Genomic DNA, 25,278 nt, shown 5'->3' on the forward strand with positions numbered 1-25,278 from the left:
ATGGCCCTGAATCAAGGCCGGCAGCTTCCTGACGCTGTTGGTTTCAAGCAGGAGCCTGAAGAGATGTCTTTCTATGTTCTGTTGGCCATTTCAGAACTTGGGTAGTGAAATGGGCAGTTCATTAGAAAGAAACAGCTTGAAGCAACCCCTCCCGCCCCGTGACAGCTGTGAGGGTGGCAGGCTCCGGTGGCCCAGGATGGGAGCCTCTAGCGTTTACTGGGCCCCGTGCCATGCTGGGAGCTGGAGTGCTGGGAAACCAAGCAACCCCTTCCCCCTGCCTGTTTTGTTTTGTTGAACTTCAATATACATGAAAGTATGGACAGCTATTTTAGAGAAAACTAGAGACGCTACGACAGCCATTGGTGACTTTCCTATTTATTGTCTGGTTTTGAAGACCTAAAATGCCTTCCTTGTCCTGTTTGGATCAGTTTTATACTATGTTGTTTTGTATGAATTCTCTATATGCAAAGACACAGACAACTATTTGGAAGAAAACAAGAGACAATATGATAGATAGTGAAGATATCAGATCATCTAGCTTTGAAATTTATCTCTTACATTGCTTTCTTATGTCCTGTTTTGTTCTGTTTTGTTGAGTTTAATTTTACCCCCTTTAAAATAAAAAAAAAGAAACTAGGTAAATGACCTATACTGGCATTTCACCAAAAAAGATATAAGAATAGCAAATAAATAGGTAAAAATATGCTCAACATCGTAGTTATTATGAACATGCAAAATAATACCAACACATACCTCTCAGAATGCCTAAGTTAGAGACAGATCATACCATGCTTGGCAAGGAGGTGGAAAAGAAAGTGGGACGCTAATATGGGTGACAGTAATCTAAAAATGACACAGTGACCTTGGGAAAACAATCTGAGTTTCTTTAAAAGCATATTTTGCTAGGTGATCTACATGACCACTCATGGGTATTTATCAAGAAAAATGGAAGCAAAGGTGCCTATAAAGACTCACACACAAATGTCCACAGCAGCTCTCTTTGTGGTAGCTGGGATGCGGAAATAAATTACATGTCCATCAAGAGGTAAATGAATAAACCATGACATCCACATAGAAGAATGCTACTCAGCAATAAAAAGATAAACTATTGACACATGCTAAATATGTATAAATCTCAGAATAATTACACTGAGTGAAAGAAGCCAGATGCCTTCCTAACAACAACAAATAAGAAAACTGAGGACATTCTGTATGATTCCATTTATATAAAATCTTGGAAAATGCAAACTGCTCAGGTCAGTGATTACCTGGAGGCAGAGTAGTGACAGGAAATTGCAGGAAAGGAGAGATTACAGAGGATAGTAAAGGAACTGCTGAGGTTAACTCTCTTAGTTACTGCAAGGATTTCATGGGTATAAACATTTGCCAACACTTCCTAAGTTGTATATTTCTAATGTGTGGTAATGTATCATTTTAGATTTAATTTATATTTTCTTAAAATACTAACGAGACATCAGTACATATTTGATCATTTAGGCTTATAGCCCATAAGAGGGAACTGACTGGATTGACAACTCCGGAATTGTAGAAGAGATCATTGGCACGTTTCACAACGTTTACCCCTGATTCCAGAGAACCCTGTGGTCTCTAATAGCAAGAATTTCCATGGTGACATTCCCAGCAGGTGTGAAGTAACCTTAGTACCTTGGGCCCACTGTGGGACCTGCGGCAGCTGGTTGCCTTCTGAGAACAAGAACATGACCTTATTGGCGGTGGCTCCAAAGGCTACTCCATAGGACCATCGGTTACTAAAAGTCCCCACGAAGTCCAGAGGCCTGTGGACAACAGAAACAGCTCATGAGGCCAGAAGATGAGTATGGGACACCATTCTCACAGAGCATTTACAAGACAGCTTTCCCACCTGGAGGAGGAATTATTGGATGGTGAACTATTTTATTACAACTGAAATTTTCTGAGGCCCCCTATGCTAGGCCTAGAGCTAGGCATGGATAAGGTACTGCAGAGAGGAAGCCAAAATTCTTTCCCTGGAGGGCTCCTCATTTAGTAGGGGAAGTGGCAAGGATGCTAGTAGCTATGACACAAGGCAAAGTGGGACAAGTTTGGTCCATGAAATACTGACAGTAAGGCTTGACAAATCAAAACCAGGAACATGCCACACACAGCTTGGGGCAACCTGCCCCATATCCAGATCTTCCTATGAGAATTCTTCCTTCCAGTCTTCCTGAGGAGGAGCTGGGTGTCATCTGTGCTGACACCATGTGGCTGAAGGAAGTAATACTAGGTCATCTCAAAATGGTCCTGAGTGTGGAAAGGCCTTTTTCATAGTGGCCTGAATCTCCATAAGGGCTTCATTCATATCCAGGCAGTCCTGGTCGTGGAAGGTTGCAATGGCTTGGAAGCCCATTGTGCCTTCTGAGAGCTTTGCCAGGGTGGAAGAGTGGGCAGGGCAGCTCATGATTGGGAAGAGGCTGTGAAAGAACTTAGGAGCTACGCGGCTTTCTGATTGGCCCCAACCGCAGAGCATCCCAGGTTGTAGGGACTAACCCTCATTCAACTCACATGATGATTCCAAAGTGGTTTCCCAGGAGGTAAGTGGTATCATCTTTCTGTCTACGGTGCTCTCGTCTTTGCAGGAAGGACAAGACCACAATGATGAGAAACTGCGAGAAAAGAGGAGCATGTTAATGGGCTATTTATCCTCAACCTGGTTCTCACAGGAAGAGCGTGTGTAGGTGAGACCAACGTTCAGAATGTCAAGATGTCTCCAGTTCATGGTCGAGGGCTGACTATGTACATGTGAGCTGCCAGAATGTTTTATACTAAGGTTTCCTTTGTGTTTCCCTGATCAGACATAGGTTCAAATCAAACCTCTCCCACATCTACCCAGAAAGAACCCCTACCTTCCCTGCACCTTGGTTTCCTCATCTGTAAAAAGACAGTACTATCCGTGAGGCTGCAAACCCTTCTCTGCTGTGTTCCTGTGGATTCAGTCATGTTTTCATGCCCTTCGTAGGATTTCCTTTTACCGAAAGTTTCTTGAGTCTACACTTGCTGTCTTCATCTCCTGACCTCTCTCTGGCTCTTTAACCACTTTAATCTGGTTTCTACCCCATCATCCCATTGAAACTGCTATGGCCAATGGCCAACGTCCCTTCTGATAATCTTGTTGCTCAATCCAATTATACTTTAAACCCGAGTCCAGCTTGGCCTCTCAACAGCATGCCTCGGTAATGACCACTTTGGAAATATTCTGTGCTAGGCTACCATCAACCGTGATTTCTGCCTTTCCTCTATTACTATTCAGTCTCCTTTGCTGTGTTCTTTCCTAGCTCCTAAATTTACAGCTTCTCATGGCCCCATCCAAGGCCACCTTTCTTTGTACCTGATCTTTTCCTCCTCAGTGGCCATATCCATTTCCATATTTTTAATGATCCTCAACACACAAAAAGCTCACAAACCTGCTCTCTACCCCAGTTCTTGTGCATGGGTGTGGAACCATGTGACTACACGGCTGACATTTCTTTCTAGTATGTTGAAAGTTCAGTATGTTTTAAACGAAACTCAGAATGTTCCTCCATGCCCTGTTCTTTCATTGACCCCAAACTGGCATCTCTTCTAATTTTCTATAACTAGTGAATGACAACCAACATCCTTCTAGCTACACAGACACCTAGAACCATCCTGAGCCTCTCCCTCTCCTTAACGATCCCACCCGACCCGCTATGAAGTCCTACTGGTCTCATTTCCCAGGATCTAGAGTTGGCTGCTGCACCACCATCTAGGATGAACTAAAGCCTCATCTCCCCAGGTCCCTGCAACAGCCTCTTGGTTGGTCTGCCAGCCCCTTCCCTTACCCACCTCCAAGTTGAGCAAGCGGGCTTTCAAAAACGCAAATGATCACACCACCCTCATGCTAAAAATGCTTCAATTATTTTTCATTGTGCTTAGAAAGAAGACAAAACCCAGCCCAGAGCCCCCACCCTCCACAGGGCTCTTCTTGGCCTGGGCCTGCCTACCTTCCTAGGCTTCCCAGCCGTTGGCCACCCTGCCCTCTCCACGCTTCCTCCCATCACAGGACTTTTCCGCAGGCTCTCTCCTCTGCCTGAAATGTGCTTTACGACCTCTTCCAGCAGACTTTGGCTCTATCTTTACTTTCTCAGAAGGACTGTTTTGTTGTTTTTAACACTCCTACAAGTCTGTATCCCAATTAGGTGCTTAAAAGCTTCCTTCTGCCGGTACTTTTGGTGGGCAACCTAAGAAATTTAAGCCAAAGCTTCTTTAGAAGGAATCTCAACTGGAGTCTCTCCCTGATGTATTCAGGTAACTTTGGGAGCCTGTGTGGCACAGCTACTCAATTTCTCTCTCTCCTCCTGTTGGGCTGTATCTAGATGTGGCCCCACAGGCACATGTGCTCGTAGGTGGGGCTTTTTGGAGCTGGCTGTGTCTAGGCTGGGGTGTGTGATACTGGGATTAAGGGCATGTGGTACAAAATTAGCTCATTGATTGGCTTACAGAGTTCTGGATATGGATAATGGGAAGGCCCATCCTAAGGGTGGGGGGCGCATCCAAAAGGCTGTGTAGCCTGGGTGGAATAAAAGGGAAAGGGAGGCTTGCTGCTTGCTGCCTCCTCCCTGCTCTGCCACAGACTGGTTTTTCTCTGCAGTGCCCCTTTGCCATGCTTCCCTGCCTTGGAGTCAGCTGACTATCGACTGGAACCTCTACAGATTGTGAGCTAAAATATACCTTTCCTCCTTTAACTTGTGGGTGTTTGGCATTTTGTTCCAGCAACAAGAAAAGTAACAAAGATACCTCTCCTTCCTTTACTTACTGATGGGATGAGGGAGTAATGGAGAAATAGTTCCATGTTCACTGAACTGGAGCAGCTGACATTTAGCTGCCTGGTGCTGAAAGAGATGGGGAAAAAAATCACATTTATATAACCAGTCACAGCTGCCTATAGTAGCACAAACCCATAATCCCAGCACTCAGGAGGATCACCATGAGTTCAAGGCCAGCCTGGGCTACATAGTGAGTTCAAGACCAGCCTGAACTACGTAGTGAGACCCTCAAAAGCAACAAAACAAAAACAGAAACAACAACATATAATCATTTATTGCTATAGTAACAGACTCTTTAGCCTTTAGCCTTTAGTCAGGAGTTTGGCTTATAGCCCACTAAGACCATAGGATATTTTTAGCTTTGTTTTTTCAGAACCAGGGCTGCACACATAGTGTAGCTTTCTCAAATGGATTAATCATATTGTATTTCTTTTTCCAGTTCAGTTATTTACCCTACTTCCCTGATAACAGGAACTAACTCCTTCATATCTTCTTTTTTTAGTACGTGTTTTCAGTACATGAAATTTCCAATCATCTTGGGTAATGAGTACATATGCATAATATATTTTGATTTTTTTTTTATTTAGAGAAAAAAGCAAAACAGAAAAAAGGGTAGAAATAATACAGAATTCAAAAAAATAACAGTAAGAAATCACTAGTTGATACATTACATATTGTTATTTTAGAAGTAGCTATTCAAGTTACAAAATCAAAGTGTAAAAAGTGCACAGATAATTAAACAATGACAGTGCAAACCTTCTGTTTAGGGGCTGGGGATTTAGCTCAGCAGCTAAGCACCTGCCTTGCAAGCAGGCGGTCATGAGTTCGATCTCTGGTACCAATAAAAATGAAAAAGACAAAACAAACAAACAAACAAAAAAAACCTTCTGTTTGATAAACTAACAAAAAATTGGTAATATGGTTGTCTGCCCTGCATACTTAAACATATATACAGTTATATCTTTTAGAGCACTTTCTTTCCTTCTCATTATTAAAATACCTATTATACATTTTAGATCTCATTATTTTCAGTTTTTTTATTATTTTTTATACTACAGAGACAGTACGATATTTACAAATGTGAGTCTGATTTATTTCACTTACGAGGACAGTCTCTAGTTGCTTCCATTTACCTATAAAAGCCTCCAGATCATCCTTTTTGTAGCTAAGTAGTATTTCATTGTATAAAAATACCACATTTTTTTTCATTCATTCTGTGGTTGATGGGCATTTTGATTGTTTCCAGGATTTAGCTATTACAAATTGTGCTACTACAAACACGGGTGCACATGTATCGCTGTGACATGACCTTTTCAATTTTTCTGGGAAAATACCCAGAGGGGAATAGCTGGGTTGAATGGAACTTCCAATCTGAATTTTTTGAGGAAACTCCATACTGATTTCCACAGTGGCTGCACTTCCACCCACCTCACCATGCACTAAAGTCAAATGCATCAAAGATCTAAATATTGAAACAGAAACACTAACTCTATTCGAAGACAAGGTAGGTAGAAATCTTGGAGACATATGGATAGGCAAAGAATTCATGAACAAAACGCAAGCCAACAGGGAAAGTGCTTCAAAGAATGAACAACTGCGATCTCATTTTGTTAAATTTTTCAAAAGAAATCACCAACAAAGTGAAAAGAAAACGCAGATTGGGAAAGAATTTTAGCCAGCAATCCCTCAGACAAAGGACCTATATCTAGAACATATACAAAATTAAAAAACATCAAGCCCCCCAAATTCAAAGACCTTCTTCAAAAATGGGCATCTAAGATGAACACACACTTCTCAGATGCAGATATACAAATGGCAAAGAAATACATGAAGAAATGTTCACCATCACTGGTCATTCGAGAAATGCTGATTAAAACAGCATTGAGATTTCATCTCTCTTGGAAAGACTGGCTGCCATCAAGAAATCAACTGATAACAAATGTCGGCCAGGACGTGGGGAAAAAGGACACTGCTCCACAGTTGGTGGGAGCGTAGACTGGTGATGGTTTTTTAAATCCCTTTCCCTCCCACATCCTTCCTTCCTTTTTCCATTTTTGTTCTTGTCACTATTATTAATCGTCTCTCATGTTTATGACATATAATGTTTACATGCACTGAGACTATCTGGTTTCTGTTCAAGGCATATCTTTATTCTCCTTATTTTCTCTTCCTATCCCCTTCTTTTCTTCATTTTTTGATGACATAGTTAAAAGCAGGTTGATTTTCCATAGGCCCAAAAGCTTATATAATTTAAGTGTTCCTTTTAAATAAAACCACAAAAAATATTAAGTTTTCATAACTTAAGAAATGCACATGATGCATGCTTTCACTGAGGTTCCTCTCACCCTCCCAGAGCTCTGGAAAGGCCTTGTATGAGTGAGGAGTCTTCAAACTGAGGCCACGTTAGCTTCACAGGAGGTCAGTCTGTGGACACCTTTCCATGGCCAGGATCAGGATGCGCCACTCAGGCTGTGGGAAGCCAGAGGCTATTGGACTACACTCTGCAGACTTTGTCCACGCCAGTCCCACTGTCTGTGGGGCAGGGCTGGCGGGGCCTCATGTGTGCAACACGTGACAGTAGTTTCACAGCTTCATTTTGAAAGAGACCCTCTCCCTTCCAGGGCTCCTGCACACTTTGTTCTCCTTGTTCTGACTTCTACAACATCACCACAGTCTGCTCGGCTGCACTTCCAGGTCACCGTTCTTGATGCCCATAAACATCTCCTGAGCTTCCTTCCCTGGCCATTGACCACTTTTCTCTCAGAGGTCTGAAGGAAGAGCACTCCTCTAAGCACTCAGGAGTGTGACACATGTCCCTGTAATTCTTCACAATGCCAGCACCCCGTGTTAAGTCTAACCCTAGATGTAGCTGGTAGGTCCACTCAGTGATGGGGTAGAGGCAGTGAGACTCAAGCCATTAGTAATGTAATAGGACCGTAAAGACTGCTCTCAGGAACGCAAACTAACTCACTCAGTACAACTCATCCATATACAATGGCAGGACGGAAGAAAGGGAGAAAGGAAGACCATAGCCACACTTGAAATCAAGAACAGGATCTGTCAGGGACACAGAAACTAGTAGAAAATCCTGAGCAATGGGGCAATTTGAACTAGACCAATGACAAAAAGCACCAGGCAACACAACCACAGGCTTTTGGACCATGCAGAAGTATTTCATGCCCACAGTGCAAGAAGCAGAGAAAGAATGGTGTCAGAATAGTCCACACAGAGTGACAAGCTGGGGCCTCACAAAGATGGCAAAAGTCCTGTCACCCTTGCCTACTGCCCAGAGGTGATGAGGTTTATGCCTTTAGGGAATAGAATTCACGGGTCACAGAGGAGGGGCAGACTCCTAGATCGCAGGTAGCGCCTGGTAGGCATCAGCAGACTGGGTGACCAGGGACCAGGTATTGTACATCATTGTTAAGCAAAAATGGGATCAGACTAAACTTGCTTCTCAAAAGTTTAATCCGTCTTCATCTTTCGTTTTTTCTCACTCCTACCCCCATTCTTTTGTGCTGAGATGATAGGTGCGGGAAACCACAGCCCTGCTTCACTTTGTCTTACTGTGACTTAGGGAAGGTCTCACTAACTGCCCCCAGCCTGGCCTCTCACCTTCACAACAGCTCCCACCCTAGACTTCCACCGCCAAGCCTGGCCCACGCACCCTCCTCTCTCCCCCTCTTTTCCTCCCTCTCTCCTTTGTCTTTGTCTTCTGTTCACTGGGCAGCAGACTTCCCGCCCCACCCAGTGAACTCTGAACTTCATCCCCAGCCGTTTGCTTGTTTTCCATTCGTTTGTAAATTTATGCAGACACCCATTTGCTCACTTGCTCAGGTGCCCGAGTGCCTACTGCTTCACTGGAGATTGGAGCTGGGGGTGTGCTTCTGCGGGGCTGCATTCTCCAGCCCTTCTTCTTTGCTCTTTTCTTTCTCCCTCTTTCTTTCTCTTTTTTTTTTTTTTTTTCCTGCAGTTCAGGCAGGACTTGAACTTACTGTGATCTTCCTGCCTCAACCTCTGAAGTGCTGGGATTCCACATGTGCACCACCACACCTAGCTTTCTCTCTCGCTCTCCTCTCTCTCTCTGGCTTTCTCTCTCTCTCTCCTTCTCTCCCTCTCTTCTCTTCTCTTCTCTTCTCTTCTCTTCTCTTCTCTTCTCTTCTCTTCTCTTTTCTCTCTCTCTCTCTCTCTCTCTCTCTCTCTCTCTCTCTCTCTCTCTCTCTATCTGTTGGGTCTCACTGCATTCTGTAGGCTGGCCTTTAACTGGTGATGTTCTCGCCTGTGCTTCCGAGGTGCGGAGTGGGCATGTGTTTTAATGGGAGAAGGGTTCTTCCTTCCTTCCTTTCTTTCTTTCTTTCTTTCTTTCTTTCTTTCTTTCTTTCTTTCTTTCTTTTTTCTTTCTTTCTGTTTTAGTGATGTTCTCTTTGTTGCCTCTGTTGCTTCAATTTCTCACTGTGTGTTTCTCAGAATTTCTACAAAACTACTTTTTTGTTGTGTTTGGAAGGGTTTTTTTTGGGGGGGCGGTATTTGTTGTTTGTTTGTTTGTTTTTGAGACAGGGGCAGGTTCTGCCTTTGTAGTCCAGGCCCAGGCTACCAGCAGGCTACCCTGGAACTCTGGATGTCCGTCCTGCCTAGTTAGAGATGTGTGCCAACACACCAATCCAGTTACTTTTTGAAAAAATGAACTTTGTTTTAATGTTGTTAATGTTATAAAACATCAAAAAGTTTCCTTCTTCCATGCAGAAGTTCCTGTGGCTAACTAACTGATGTACTAACTTGACCTTATGTTTCTTACAAATTGATAAGAAAAACAACCTTTTAAACCCTGCATAAATTCCGGGGGAGGAAGGCTGGCTGGCAGGCCGCTTGTTTGTTTGTTGTTTGTTGTTTGTTGTTTTCTGAGACCGGGTCTCTGTATGCAGCCATCCTGGCCTTGAACTCACTGTGGAGCCCTGGCTGGTCTCAGCCTCCTGGGGAGTCTTCTTCCCTTAGCTCCCTAGTGCTAAGGGAATGACAGCCATGTGCCACCGCGCCTGGCCCAAAAGTTGGAATTTGAAGCCAGAATCTGAAAAGTGTGATAAACTTCGTGACTCTAGGTGTTGGTGTGGGCTCTGGAGTCAGTAGGTCCTGGGTTTGTGTCCTCCTTCTGCTGTTTTCTATCCACCCCACCCAATTTGTTTTGGCTGATAATTTAACTTCCTTGGGCTTCAGGCCACCAAGGCTTCCAGCCACCTCTGGTCTCTGGCCCAGCAGATGAAGTCATTTCCTTTGCTTATGGTTTTGGTCTGGTTTCATTTGGCTTCATTTGTTTGGTTGCGTGCTTGTGCTGTCAAAAGCAAACGTGAAGAGTATGGGGAGAAACTGAGTCTGCATTGTGAGTTTGGGGTTAGTAAAAAATTAATCAACAAAGGAAATTTCTTAAGCCAGGATATATAAACACACCTAATTTTGTTTGATGGGTGACCCTGCTGGGCAGATTCTCTGTGGGGTGCACTTCCTCTGTGCAAGGACTGACTGGGAGCTAGTCCCTTAGTAACAGGTGAGCTCAAGGAAGGACCAGAGGCAGCTCTCTAAATAAGAGGACCAGACATGCCGAATCTGGTCCTCTTACTAATCTCCAACTCCAGCAGCCACCGTGATAAACAGATGGCACAGAGAAGGGTCCACCCAAGTGAAAGGACGCTGAGATGCACGTCCCACACTGCCCCACACTGCCTCCTGTCGGAATCAGGGCTGCCCGGGTGGATGAGCTAAAGGCAGCGACTCAAACTGTAGACCGTCTGCCCAACACTGAGAGTGGCTGGAAATGTACCTGTGACAGACTGTGACGTAAGCAAAATAGAAGAATAGGAAACAAGTTGTGAAGAGTGGCCATCTCTGGATGGAACTGGAGGCCATTCTGCTTTATTTTTCTTTATTTTTTTTGAAATTTCTAGTACAACAGAGATGTGTTACTTGACAGCTATCTATCTGCCCTAAGAATGTAAAGCATGATCTGACGCAAAGTAGGTGATAATAAACAGGGAGAGGGAATGAATAGGTTGTTTTGTAAAAAAGAGAAGACTAAATGTTATCCCAAAGCAGTAGAAAGCTGTTCTGAAAGGAAGACATCCATGACATTCAGCATTGAATGACACCATACAGAGTTTGTGCTGAAGAATCTGCCATTAAGGTAAGAAATTGAATATAAGGACACTGCTAACCAATTGAGTACCGACATATATCTAGAACATAGTTATCTCCACTCCCTCCTCACTTCTCCAACACCAGGGAAGATTGCCTGCCAAGGATATAGGGGCAGTCTCCCATGATCCTCCCACTTCCTTCGGTCCTAACTCGATCGCTGTATGGTAATAAGCTGAGTACATGAGACCATACTCCACCCACTGACATCACTTTATTGTCTATCACTATGTCCCAGGCACTCATAAGAATCTTATAGGGTAGATTTCTTAACCCCCGTCTAAGATGAGAGACTGAAGCCAGGAGAATTCTGCTGCCTCACCAACTAACAGGGAAGGCTGGAACCAAGGCTTCCTGTGCTCACCCTTCTGTCCACCCAGCTGCAGGCTTACCGAGCTACTCTATTCCTAGCTCCCAGACTTCCCCAGCCTTTAGACTGCCACTGTCATTGATCCTGAGTCTCTCTCAGCACTTGACACATGGAGGCTCAGGCTAGGTTTGTTAAATTCCATGGAAATCTCCATCGGGAAGCTTCAGCCCAGTGAAGACTGGGGGTCAGGGAGAGTCAAGCAGCTGGGATTATTTCAGGTACTGCTCTGTGATCTCAGTGAGCAGAGTGCTGGCCACCTAGTGGCCAGTGGAAGGAATGGCTCCAGCTGCTGCGGGGAAGGTCAGAGGGAGAGACAGGTGCATATTGTGTGTGTGTGTGTATGTGTGTGTGTGTGTGTGTGTGTGTATGTGTGTGTGTGTACCATATGTGCCTCTGGCAGCACAGCAGCCTGTGTGTGGGGAAGCCTGCTTTTGAGAGATTGCGGGAATCTGCAGAATGACACCTTGGAGCTCTAAGGTAGTTACAGGAGCGCGCTGAGGCTGACTTGTACCAGCCTGGAAGAACACTAACACTATCAGGAACTTGCAAAGCAATTGTTAAATAACACAACTGCCCAAAACTAAGTTAAATAAACTTGTTATTGGGTTATATTTTTAAAAAGAAATAAAGACTCCAAATTCTCTCCTTCCCAGTTGTTTTATCTATGTTTCTGAGGCTCTGTCCACTGACTGTCTGAAACACTGTCAGTTAAGGATTAATTAATTAAGTAAGTCACTTAAGGATTAATTACATCATGAGATTCTGTAATCATTACAAATCAGGGCTCAGTTTATTGTTCTATAGATTGTGTACTAGGTGACAGAGAAACCTTTAATAATGTAGATGCTATGTTTGTACCCTTTACATTGTAAATAACAAACTTAAACCCTGAAGAAATATTATTCTAGGATTTAGGATTCAAAAATGCTTGTGCCATTCAGAAAAAAAAAAAGGTTTTTTTCCACTGCTGAACAAGTTGGGCCTGGGGATTTAGCTCAGTGGCTCAAGCACCTGCCTGGTAAATGTGAGGTTGTAAGTTTGATCCCTGGTACAAAAAAGAAAAAAATGATGAACAAGTGAAATTTTATCCTCTTACTTTGTTGTTTCCCATTTGTCTTACTCATTAGTGTAAATAAAACTGTCAAACATTTGTGTTGAAACTATGCTCATTGATCAGTCTGAATCACAGGTCAGCTATAAAAACAAGGGTTCAGCAAAAAATCAATGAAAGTATTCTGTGAGAATTAATTGGAATTTTAACAAAGAGCAGTGTATCTTTTGTTATTTGTAGATTGTGTGTAATATCAGTAGCATAACTCATAACAAATTTATGTATAAGTTTGCACCCTTTTTCCCTCTGGGAGCCTGGTGTTAGACATTTCCCAGCATGCAGTTGTGGCCTTGGCTTTGGGCAAGGTTGGAGCGAGGAGAGTGTTTCAGTATGGAGCACAGAGGTAAAGATTAACCATGCGTCAGGAGGCAAGGGGTTTAGAGAGTGGCACCTCGGGAGAAGCCAGCACCTCATCCTCCCTCCTGTGCCGGGCAGTCTTCTTACCCTGGAAAAGGAGGAGGTTGGGCCAGATTGATGTTTGTCAATTTTGGAGGGGAGGTACTGGGGATAGAACTGATGACCTCGCGTTTGCCAGGCAGACACTTATGCTGCTGAGCTAAATCTTCAGCCCCTGTTTGTCAAATTTTTGATGAGTCATGTTTGCACATGTTAGATACAACACACAGTTATAACTACGACTTGGTTCAGAAGTGTTTGCATACATGTGTGTGTGTGTGTGTGTAAAATAAATTTGCATAAACAACGCCTTAATTATGCATGATCTCTCTGGCATTTTTCATTTGCTTTCATTTATTTCTGTTCTGTCCCAGTCGTTTTGTAAAATAATGGTTAGAACTAATGCATTAACTCGACAGCCCACTAATGGTAACCAGCTATTTGAAACACACCCACATACACACACACACACACACACACACACACACAGGCAGGCCTCCTTGTCAGGTGATCGTCCATTCCTGAAGGCCTCAGATGATGACACATTCAGCAAGCATGTGTCTTGTGCCACGAGTTCCTAGTCACAGGGTCTTGCTCAGATATGTACACAGCCAGTGAGGTGCTCTGGAAAGTGCACCGCAGGCCTGTTACCTCCCTCCTTCTGGGGCTGGGATAGCATCTTCTCTTCTTCTTGACCCAAGGTTGTGCCCTGTCCTCACTTGAAGGTGTGATCCCTCTCCTAGGTCTTCTCCACCATGTGTCTCTTCTGTCTCATGTTACAAGTACATTTTTTTCACATCTGATCTCTCACTGGCATTTTTCAAAAGCCAAAAGCAAGCCAAGCACATTGACACACACCCATATCACAGCACCCTACAGACTGAGGCCCAAGGAGGGTGAGTTTGAGGTGAGCCAGGGCTACACCGCTGGCTCAAGGCAGGCACAAACCACATAGCAAGATTCTACCTCAATAAGCAAATAAAGAAACCAACCAGAAGCATGTTTCCTTCATCTTTGAACTTCCGCCATCCCTCACCCCTGTCTCAGGTTTCTGATTGAGGCAGAGAACATCTGAGCAAGTATTTGTTGAGCAAATAAGGGAGGGGAGAGGAGGAGGGAGGAAGGGAGGAAGGGAGGAGGGAGAGAAGCGCTATACTACGTGCCCTGGGCACACGTGGAGCTGAGTCACACCCTGTTGACCCAGATGTAGCGCATCTCACCCACTCCTGGGCATAAAGTCTTAGAGACTCAGGCTCTGATTCCAACCCCATGTGAGTTGGATACCTGACACCTCTCCCACTGTGGGGTGGCCAGGAAGTCCCATTTGGACCCTTGGAAGGGGCTGGCTACTGGAGCAAGGCAGGTCTGAGGCCAGGCCGCCACGCAGGGCTGTGTGACCTTGTTGGGCCTTTCTCTTAAGGCCTCACTCTTCTTCTCCTGAAAATGGATCTGCTGCCTCCCTTCCTAGGTGCTATGAGGGGTCAACATAGCAAGAGCCAAGCGCCTGTGCAACTGTCCTGGGAGCCAGGCTTTCTTTCCCACTGCTCCCTGCTTTTGGACAGCTCTGACTGATACAGTGACTTTCTTTGTGCAGAACCAAAAGGGTTCCTTGGCCCCCAGAATGTCTGCTGTTCTGTCCCAAGGGTGCTCGGAGCCCTTCTCCAGCCTTGTGGCCGATCCCTCTGCCCCTCCTCCCAGATCTGCCTCCCTGTGTGTCAGGCTCAGCAGGGCTGAGGATGCCAACTGCTTCCCGGCCCTGGGGCCCTGGCCATGCTGTGGTTAACCAGTAGCCAGGTCAGCTACACACATCTGGCCCCATGACCAGTCTTATGCTCCCACACTGCCGGAAGTGTGGCCCAGAGCAGTACACCTGTGCCCAGAATGGAACAGATGCCATCCAGAGCCCCCAGACTCCTCTGATGAAGACACCAGGCCAGGAAAACTGGACTGAGTCCATCCTAGTCCTGCGGCTAAGTTCTCAAGGGACCTGAAGTCTCAGTTTGGTGACTGATGAACTGGGAAAGATGGACTGTGTGGAACACAGGCTACTGTCACAGCAGCCAGCCCACTGAGACTATCTTCCCATGGATCTATGTCCCTCACTGGAGGAGAAGCTCCTTGAGGTTGGGATCCTTCTCATCCTTCCCCAGGTGCTCAGATCCCTGCCCAGGCCCTACCTAGCAACACCAAGGGCTCACTGCTTCGTCCTTAACCAATGGATAAATGGCTCCTGTCCCTCCGGGGCCTGCCATGTGCTGTGTGCAGGGTTGTATGTTTATCAGCTGATGTCATCCTCACAACAGCCTTGCTCACATGTGGAGCTTGTCTCCATCCTGATGGCACTGTCAGGTGAAGCCTAACTGAAGGAGTAGGCCCCGGGGAGCGTGCCCTTGAGGAGCAGATTGGCATTTGGACTTCTGTTTCTTGGCCACCATGAGGTGAGCCGCCCTCCTCCACCACCTACTTCTGCCATGACGTTCTACCCTGCTTGCTTTGGGCTCAAAGACAGCAGAGCCAAGGGACCACGGACTGAAACCCTGAGTCACAGCAAACCTTTCCCCCTTGTCAACTAATCTCCTCGAGATTGTTAACATACTGCCATTCTTAACTGCCCAATAAAGCAACCCACCATCATATCTTTGCCCTTGATGTCATGCACCACTGAGTTATTATCTCCCTAACTCTATAACCACCCATGCAGCATGTATTCCCACTTAACAGAAAACAAAACCGAGGTTTTGGAGAGGTTAGGCAAAAGCCCAGAGTCGCTCAGGTATGAGTGGCAAAGCTGGAATTTAAATGCTTCTTATAATTTTCTAAACAGGAAATATTCATACACTAAAAGCACATTAGGGTACTGATAAAGGTTTCACACCTGGGGACTTCAGCGGGGACAGTGGCCCTGTACTCTTGGCTAATAGACAAATCTGAATGACACACTCAGGCCTGAGTCTGTCTTGTGGAAAGAGCTATAAATAGCTGGAACAGCCTGTGAGACAACCGTGGTGGGGAGGAGTCCTGAGGGATGGGTGGAGGTTGGCCATACAGGAAGGCCGGAGGCCCACACAGAGCGACGGGCTGGCACAGGAGTGGCTCAGCTTCACTGCCAGCTTTCTGGGTATCTGTTGTTGGGTGTCTCATAGGCTCCCCGGGCCAGCTATGCCAACTGCACACCTCACCACGTGGTCCTCCCCTGGAGCCCTCATCTCAGCAAGGGTTATGCCACACGCCCCCCAGTCCACACCAGATTCCCAGCACGCTCTCCTCTGCTTCCTTCAGCTGTATCTGCCCATGCCCTCGGCCACCACCTTAGCCTCGGCCACTGCTGTCTTCATTGAGACTGTCACAGTAGTCTCCTGTCCCTTCCTTAACCTCCAACCCATTTTCTTTTTCTTTTTCTTCTTCTTTTTTTTTTTTTTTGTCTTTTTCCTTTTTATCGGTACTGGGGATCGAACTCACAACTGTCTGCTTGCAAGGCAAGCGCTTATGCCACTGAGCTAAATCCCCAGCCCCCTCCAACCCATTTTCTACCCAGAAGTCCTAAGGCATCTTCCAGGAACTCCCCATGGACCGCACCAGTTCTCTCTCGGCTTAGCCTGTCCCTTCTACCCCAGCCACGGCGCCCGCTGGAGAGGAAGAACCAGGTTTCTCAGCTTCTCCAGCTCCATTTTCCCACGCACATCTGGCCAGCTCTCAGTGTGCTCTGTCCACCTGTCCTGTAGGGCCCTTCTGGTCTGACCTTTTCCATCTGCTCCCTTCTTTCCTGTGCCTGGGTCTCCATGCATCTTTTCTAAGTGACACTTATCACCCCTGGATATGTTTTTATGGCTCCCTCTCTATGTTTTATCCTCCATTGTATCCCTCAGTGTTCTACACACACTACCACACCAGGAAGCAGTGATCTTACCATATTTTCCTGAAAATAAGACCCAATCAAGAGATCAAAAATGCCAGCCACAGTCAACCTATCTGCCTTCCTTATATTATGCAGCAGCCAATGAGCAAGAGATAAGTGAGGTACAACCTTCTGCATGACATTGGCCATCACCATAGTAGCAACCAGCTATTAATTACAGCTGGAGTTTATTTTCCAGTTAGGTCTCTTTTCAGGGAAGCACAGCATTTCTTGTTATATCTTGGAGTTACCTTTTCAGTTCTTGGATCATAAACATTTATAGGTTAGAGTAAGAATTCTTAATTACTCTCCTCTGGACAGGGATTTACAGATCAATGGTTGTGTCCCATCCTTATTCTCAAAGCTGTGGGTTAACCTCATTTCTGTTAGAATGGTTATTATCAGAAAGAGAACCTGAAAGGGTGTCAGTGAGGATGTGGAGAAAGGAGAATTCCTAAATACTGTTGATAAGAATGCAAACTAATGCCACCATTTTGGAAAACAGTATGATGGTTCCCCAAACATTAAAAAGAACCAGCAGTCCCACTACTGGGTGCTCACCCAAAACAAATGAAATTGGTATATCAAAAAGAAATTGGCATAGCAAAATAAATGAAATCGGTATGCCAAAAAGATTCCATGTTTTTTGCAATACTATTTAAAGTGACAAAGATATAGAATCAGCCTAAAGGTCCACAAGATGGATGAGTTAATAGAAAATGGAATATTACAGCCTTAAAAATGGAAATCCTGTCCCTTAAGAAAATGTGGGTAAACTGAAGGATATCACATCAGAGTGAAATTAGCAAACACAGAAAGACAGATACGGTACTGTGTGAACACATTCATATTTGGAGTGTAAAAGAAGCTGATCTCATAGAAGTACAGGATAGAACAGTATCTACCTGAAAGAAGGGAGGAGATCAATGGGTACAAGGTTATAGTTAGAGAGAAGAATAAGTTCTGTGCTCCATTCCCCAGAAGGGCGACTATCACAGTAAGGTATTACATATTTCAAAATAGGTAAAATTGTAACTGTTCTCCTATGAAGAAATGCTAAATGCAGGAGATGATGGATATGCTAACTATCCTGGCTGGATTGATGAGCAATGTGTACAAGTATCAAAACATCAGCTTGTACCCAATAAAATACGGGCAATTAGAAAGTATCAATTAACAGTAAAGCTGTGGCTGAGGTAAAAACAGGTTATTATTTAGACTGCAGCCCCTCCAGGGGGAGAACCACCAGTGTCTCCTGAGATCTGTGCCATGTTGGAACTTAGGACCTGGGAAACCAAGCAAGCAGCCTGCCTCCCTGCTAAGCAATAGTGAGCAATAGGTGCACGGCCTAGAGTCAAACATCCCACTTCCCCTACCAACCTTTCCCTGTCCCCCCCCCCCGTTGGAAAATGGGAACCAGAAATCTGAGCATCTCTTGGGAGGTTGAACATAGCAAATAATGTTCTGTATCTCATTTTATTTTGATATACGTGATTGAAAGAATAACTATTGTAAAGATAATGAAATATACTATGATACCTATTACTGTTATCCTGGTAACCTGGTGTGAAGTTCTGTACCAATTTCATTCCATGGTCTCAGTTGGCTTTATTCTGTCTTGTTCTGTTGTATTTTACTACTTTCAAAATTAAAAAAAAAACAACAGGTTATTACACTCAATGAATAGATGAAGAAATTGAGGCCAGACACTGCAGATCCAGGATTCAATTCCAAAATACTGCACATGTGGGCTCTGCTCACTCCACTCTGACTCTAAACTGAAGAAGAAAGGAAATCTATTCACAGCTCCAGGAAGCCTCCCACGATCCTTTCCTCCATACCAGCCTGCCCGGGAATGACCGACACCATGCCCTTCTCCCAGTGTCCACTAGTCACCAACATCAAGAGGACAGCACACGCTGTCCGACTAGCCCAGCCCAGCCTCTGCACACATACCTCGTGTTTGCTGCAAGCATCTTGCTGAGGAGCCCGGCCCACAGGCGTGGTGGGCACAGCACTGGCAGACAAAGCTCCCCGGATTGTCCTTTGGGCTCTCGAGGCTCTTGGTTATGACGGCTTCTGCTAAACTGGTCTTCTCTTCACTTTTCTCTGCAGTGTCTAAAAACCAAGCGAACAGGCAAACACATAGTCAATATTTACCTTAGAAACGAAAGCAGGCGGCAGCTCTCTTCCTTGTTTCCCAACTTGGCTGGCTCTTGCTGCTCTTTCTCCTGCACTCTCGCTGCAAACCTTCTCTCCTTATTGCTTTTCCCTGTCCCCTGACTGCTGTCTCTTTCAATCCCTGCTGTGTGCACTGGTTGCCGGGCTCCAGGGCTTTGCCCAGCAGGTGTGCCCTTTTGACTAGCTATAAAAGTTATGACAGGCAATAAACTGGGATTCTGGGGTTGGGGATGAGAATCAGTGGTAGGGTTCCTGCCTTGCATGTACAATCATGTACATGCAATCATGTTTGATCATGAAAAAAAAAAACCACAGAAAAAAACCTAATAAACTAGGATTCAGCTTCAAGGCAATAAACCAGGAACATAGGCTCACGGTCTCCTTGGATATTAGGTGGCCCATAGCTGATCAAAGGCATTGGAGACAGGTTCAGAACTAAACCCACCCTCGTGGCAGAGTGAACTACTTGCTTCTAGGTATTCATCTCCCCACGTGGAAATCAAAGCTGTTGTGGGTAGGAGCTTTCCAGCCAGGGCCACCCTCTGGGCACCCTGGCATCTATGAGCAAACGCAAGACAAGGTATTACAGGGAACATGAGTGGAAGCCATGAGCCAACATGGTTAAGAAGCAAGGATGTCTTTGCCACTTTCTTCTTCTCCATCTGCTGATGGGACTCCAGTGCTCCAGAGCGAGTGGCTGCCCTCTACTGACTGTCCTGTCACAGACTAGGATCAATAAACAAAGCCAGCAGCCTGCAGGTCTTGTGTGTTACAGCAGCTCATGTTACCCTGTCTGATATAGCACAGAATGTACAGGACTTGTTTTATGGTCCAAGTCAGTGATCCCTTTACTAGTGCCTGGAACACTTGCTCAGCAGCACTAGATTTGTGCATGAAGTCCTACCCCAAGCATTGTGTCTGCCACAAAATGCCTCCTGATCATCACGATGCACTCTTAGCTTCGTCCAGATCCCTCCCAGGTCATGCACATAGACCTTCTGTGTTTGCCACCTCACACACGTCTAAAGATCCATCTGGTACTGGAGTTCAGCGTGTGTACTGGGGAGCTGAAACCACCACTGAATAGTTTTGTAACAGTGGGCAAGTTACATCACTAACCTCTCCGCGTTCTGTTTTGATTGAGTTATACCCTTTTTATGGACATGTGAATTTAAAAGGAGCCAGCACAGATAAAATGTGTAGGAGGATCCCTGCCACGTGATAAGCTCTCCAAGCACATCGGCCATTCCTAGACACCTCCTATGTGCAGGTACTGGCTGAGATCTGAGCACACAGTCTTACCATTGTGCCCAAGTTTCAGATCCCCCAATGGATCACGGGGACCATGGAAGAAGCGATGACCAGATCTGAATCAGTACAACATCTGGAATACAGGGAAGGCATTATAAATGCTTATGGTTGATGCACTGTGTCAACTTGAGAAGTTTAGAAGTTTAACTGAAGGACTCAGCAGGGAGCCAGGATTACTTTGTAAGTATCCTCATCTCTTGAAAGAGGAGGGCACAGAGATTTTGTGAGTACTACACCTGCCCTGGAGCACAATACAAGGGAGGAAAAGAGGCTTACTTTTGCCCCGCTTTGTTCTGATTGCTTTTGCTGGCTGCTTCCTTGAAGGTTGCCCTTCAGCTATACCACCCTGCCTTGGAATCAGCGGATTACAGACTGAAACCTCCAAAAACTGTAAGCTAAATAAATTTTTCCTTCCTTCATTTTGGGTGTTGGCTATTTTGTCCCAGCAGAGAAAGAAAAGTAACCAAGATATTCTCCACATGGAAAAGATGAAAGAAAGAATAAAAAAGTACAAAAACTGAGCACAATAGAGCTCTCTTCCTGGATTCTTACCGGAAAAGCAGCCCTGTGTATACAGTCGCTCTGGACCTGGCCTCCACTTTGCTAGAAGAGGTATTTCTTCTTTGAGTAACTTGGTCAGTTCAGAGGGCAGAGCCGCAAAGCTTTGTTCTTTCCATCCAGGCAGAGACGCCATCTCTTCCAGGCGCGGCCATCTGCTGTGTGCTTCCTGGCTCTGCAGCCCAGGCTTCGTATGGACATTTTCAGTTCTTGGGTGATCAGGGCAGTTTTTCTCACAGCTCTGCAATTATTCTCTTCCTATTACCAAGAAAGAGTGATTATTGAATGGTCCCTGGCCGCCTAGGGAGACTGGGAAGGACCCATTTCGGAGGGACTACCCAGCTCCACACATGGACCCTTTTGAACTCGGTGGCCACTCCGTCTGGTGGATTTCTTTCTCCTCTCTCAGGTTTTCTCATTCTAGCATTGAATCCAAACAGACTTGACATGCATCTTGGCAACATGTCAGCATTTTATTTCTCTCTACAATGCCAACCATGCAAGACCCCATCAATATTGCTTCTTCTGTCCAGTGTATATCAATTCCTGTTTCTAGTTTTGGAGAATTGGAAGACTGTCTTTGAGTTCATCCAGGTTATTGTTTAAAACATTCAATAGAACAGAACCCTACAGCGTCGCTCTAGAGATGTCACTCTTTCCCGGAGCTGTGGAGGGGTAATGCAGGTTGGCAGAGGTGAGGAGTGATGCTGGATACACCAGGACCCAGTTTAGGAAGAGTTGCTACATATTTTTACATGCACAGCTTTTAATTATTTACATTTGTCTTTTTAATGGAAAATGAAACAAAATTTCATGACAATATAATAAAAGAATAATAATCGCTAACATACTATGCATCATTTTCTACAAAGTGAGCTACTGTGTCTGAGCCCTATACTTAGTGGGCTTCACAGCTTGATGGTGCCACTGGAGGAAACTGACAAAGGTGTAACAATGATCACTCTTGTCTCCTGGGTGTTAGGAACTTATCTCAGGACAGTTCCTGTTTATTCTATAGAGATATGACTTAATTATTAAATTCGGACCCCAAAGCACTCAGACATCTGGAATATCTGATACAACCTAATCCTTAAGTGCTACTAATGGCTTTTTGGGATGGGAAAGATCCATGACTGGAGACTGTTTTACTTTCTTTAGAAGGAACGAAGCTCATTTCTATTCTGATCCCGTTCTTTCTCTGCTCACACACGGGCCTGACTCCCCCTGCTAGTAGAATAAGGCCAACTCTTTCACTGGGCATTCAGCGACCTTTGCGATCAGGCCTCAATCTATCTTTCCAGTCTACTCAAGATAAGATTTACCTCTGCGTAAACCCCCAGAGGGGTTGGGACCAGCCCTCCTCTCCTCACTCGTTCACTCACATCCGAAATACTTCTGGGATACCTATGTAGCATACTCGGTGCTGGTCCCTGAGGACGGATACTCTCAGGACATACCTATCTCCCTGGAGAGAGCTCTAGTGTTTTGCAATTTCTGCCCCATGGAATGTGAAGAATAAGAGATGACTGCATCAGAGAGCAGGCTGGGACAAATTACTGTGATGGGGCCACACAGGGGCAAGGCAGGAGCAAAAGTTCAGGCTTTGCAAAGGTCACTTCGAGAGTCCCAGGAGTGGAATCTACCTACCCTGCAGGCCAACCACCTACAGGAAAAGAGCCTGAGGCCGGGATGCCTGCAAACCTGGGGTTTTTGCCTCAGCGCTGCTCTAACAGCTGAGTGACTGCGCTGGTTTGTTTCCTCCAAAACCCATGGTGAGTTTTGCCTTTGTGGTCATGTTTGAGGATCTCCTGTGGTGATTAGGACATGAAGTGGATTAATGGATTTCTGTCATGAATTTTTGGTCTCCTGGAACCAGGTTAGCCACTGACAGAGCTGGTCCTTAGAATGCCAGTCTCCGTCATATTTTGCCTCTTTCTCTCTTTCTTTCTTTTTTTTTTTTTTTTTTTTTTTTTTTTGTCTTTTTCATTTTTATCGGTACCAGGGATCGAACTCACGACCGCCTGCTTGCAAGGCAGGTGCTTATGCCCTGAGCTAAACCTCCAGCCCCTATTTTGCCTTTTTCACACACGCCTGTTTCCCTTTTCGCTTTCTGCTTTGAGTCAAAACAGCACGAGGCCCTCTGCCACAGCTGAGAAACCCCAGCACCGTGGTCCTGGGCATCCTGGCCTCTGGAACTGGAGACCAAAATTAACTTTTTTATTTATAAATTGGTTACTTGCCAATCTGCTGAAAACCTAGACAGCAAACTTGTGCCAGTCCTTTCCTGTCCTGTGGGCTGTAGTTGCCCACTCTGTCCAGCGAGGTGGCCAGTGGTTACCTGTTAAGACCCTTCCTTCTCTCTATCGAGCCAGCTCAGGAGTTATCTCTGACCCCCACGCCGATCCTCTTCCCCCACAGCATTGCCACAGGCAGGCTCACTCCTGTGAGCACTGGGTGATTTCTGGATGAATCTCTGTTTTCTCCCAACTGACCATGAGCTCCTGACCCCAGCTCGCTGTCTCATAATTATTGGGAAAGTGGTATACATCCGTAAGCCTAGAATTTCGGGAGGTTGAGGCAGAAGGACCACAAGGTCGAGCCCAGCTTGGGTAACTTAGCCAGTTGGTGAAATACTGCATCAAAATTTTAAAAAGGGCTGAGATGTAGTTCAGTGCCAAGACCTTGGGTTTGATCCTTGGTACCAAACGGGTGAGGGAAGGAAAAATACACAGCATTGAATTTATTGTTACGAGAAACATTCCTAGATCTGTAATTCTGGCGTTGTCCACAAGGGGGAGATTTTCTGCAAATGGCCACAGCAGAAACAGCACTTGGGTATCCCTGAAGCCCTGGGAAGATGCAAAAGGGACTTGGAAGGTCTTTCCTCAGGCCCTAGAGAGGGTCTGTGCCAGCCCCTTTCCCTCTGCCCATAAAGTATCAGCCAGTCAGACAGCAGCACAGGCCTGAGCCACCATGACCAGCCTGGCCTCACCATTTTCATGCTTCTCTGCTGGCTGTGCCAGGCAGGACGGTGACCTAGCCCTTGCTGACCTCTCTCCCAGTCCTCACCGTTCCTCCCATGCCCTGCCTGTGTCACCACATGTCCCTAGGGCTCTCCAGACTCTCTCCTGATTGCACCATACCTTTTCTGGTTTCCCAGCCTCCCACACTGCTTCCTCCACTAGATTATTCCCCTCTGCCTTCCTTCCGGGCCAACATTTATTGGTCTTTGAGATTCAGTTTAGGAAGTGCCTTTTCCAGAAAGCTTTCCTGGACTCTCTTGACCCAACATGTTTCTACAGTAACAGTTATTGCTCCCTCATCTGCTACCGTCTGGCTACCGTCTCGCTCTCACAGAGAATGGCTTCCATTCCCAAAACACTGTTCCCAGCACAGGCTTGCCATGGAGCAGTAGGACTCATAATAAACAGTGAGTGAAGCAATAATCTACAAATTAAGGGGTGAACCAAGAACCACGCTGCTACCCAACAGAAGAGACTTTGGAAGCAGGGAGAAAGCAGCTCTTTTATGTTGCTCCTGACTCAGGCAGCAGCCAACGCTCCTTTGCACATAAGGACACATCTTCCTTTTGAAAGGAGTAGGACCAAAGGCAACTTCAAAGTGCCTCATGCTTTCCTCGTAGGAGACCAGGGAGTCTTTTAAGAAAATGAATCCTCGGGTTCACAAGAAGACTTCTCTTTCATTACTTGTGAGGAGACCAGTAGCAGCTGTTTTACTGTCCATAAGAAAGGTCCATGGCTTCCACTTGGCCCTGCCTCTATCGTGGCCTTAACTCCATATGACACAGACTTGCCGTGAGATTCAGGTGACAGTGATATGCATCTGTTCAATCAGAAACTGGGAAAGTAACCACAGCAGGGGGGAGACATGGGCGTTGACATGGGTGCTGAGAGCCATCAGCCTCCCACCTTGGCTGAAGTTCACTGCAGCAGATGGTGAGTGCCCTTCGGTGAGGGCTTAGGTGAACAGCATAGAATGCAACTGTGTTGCTTTGAGTGGACGCGGTCTGTCTTTCACACAAGGATGTCTGGGTTTGGGTCTAGGATAGGTTTGAAAACTGCACAAGAGACCCTCTCTCTTCATGGCGGTGATTCAGATCAACCTTTGGGCACCAGGCACAGAGCTTTTCCTGTTATACAGGGTGTATAACTTTTCCGTAGGATTCACATGTATGTTTTTTGTAAGTGATGGTTCTTGATTATTAACTTGATTGGCTTGAAAGACACCTAAGAGATTAATAAAGCACATTTCAGGGTGTGTCTGGGTGGGTCTCTGAGATCTGACACTTGGCCCCTGGCCCCCTCCTTTTGGACTCTTCCCTTTCCTGCTCTGCTTCCTGGCTGCCTGGAGGGGAGCAGCTTTTCCTTGCCATGGCCTTCCACCCTGCAGTTTCAAACTCAAGAGTCAGGTGATTACAGACTGAGACCTCTGA

General features: G+C 45.6%; 1 protein-coding gene and 1 non-coding gene across 3 annotated transcripts in view; one reads left to right on the top strand and one right to left on the bottom strand.

The window, feature by feature from the left end:
* Positions 1 to 137, top strand: LOC111757107 (small nucleolar RNA SNORA2/SNORA34 family). Its single transcript, XR_002791490.1, has one exon. It is a non-coding gene; the product is annotated as a small nucleolar RNA SNORA2/SNORA34 family (small nucleolar RNA).
* Positions 1 to 19,074, bottom strand: part of LOC100735001 (stimulated by retinoic acid gene 6 protein-like) — a 44,050-nt gene extending 24,976 nt beyond the window's left edge. Inside the window, exons 1-5 of one of the 2 annotated variants that reach the window (XM_063225091.1) lie at positions 18,732 to 19,074; positions 18,315 to 18,411; positions 4,811 to 4,886; positions 2,542 to 2,642; positions 1,666 to 1,796 (exon numbers count right to left, since the gene is read on the bottom strand). In XM_063225091.1, coding sequence (XP_063081161.1) covers positions 1,666 to 1,796; positions 2,542 to 2,642; positions 4,811 to 4,886; positions 18,315 to 18,364 — 358 coding nt within the window. In that variant the 5' untranslated portion in view covers positions 18,365 to 18,411; positions 18,732 to 19,074. The remainder of the gene's footprint in view (positions 1 to 1,665; positions 1,797 to 2,541; positions 2,643 to 4,810; positions 4,887 to 18,314; positions 18,412 to 18,731) is intronic. The other variant, XM_063225100.1, reaches the window with a different exon arrangement.
* Between the last annotated feature and the right edge of the window lie 6,204 nt (positions 19,075 to 25,278).

Source organism: Cavia porcellus, unplaced genomic scaffold (assembly GCF_034190915.1).
Source record: "Cavia porcellus strain 051 isolate PalLab524CR breed Dunkin Hartley unplaced genomic scaffold, mCavPor4.1 scaffold_1, whole genome shotgun sequence".
NCBI lineage: Eukaryota > Metazoa > Chordata > Mammalia > Rodentia > Caviidae > Cavia > Cavia porcellus.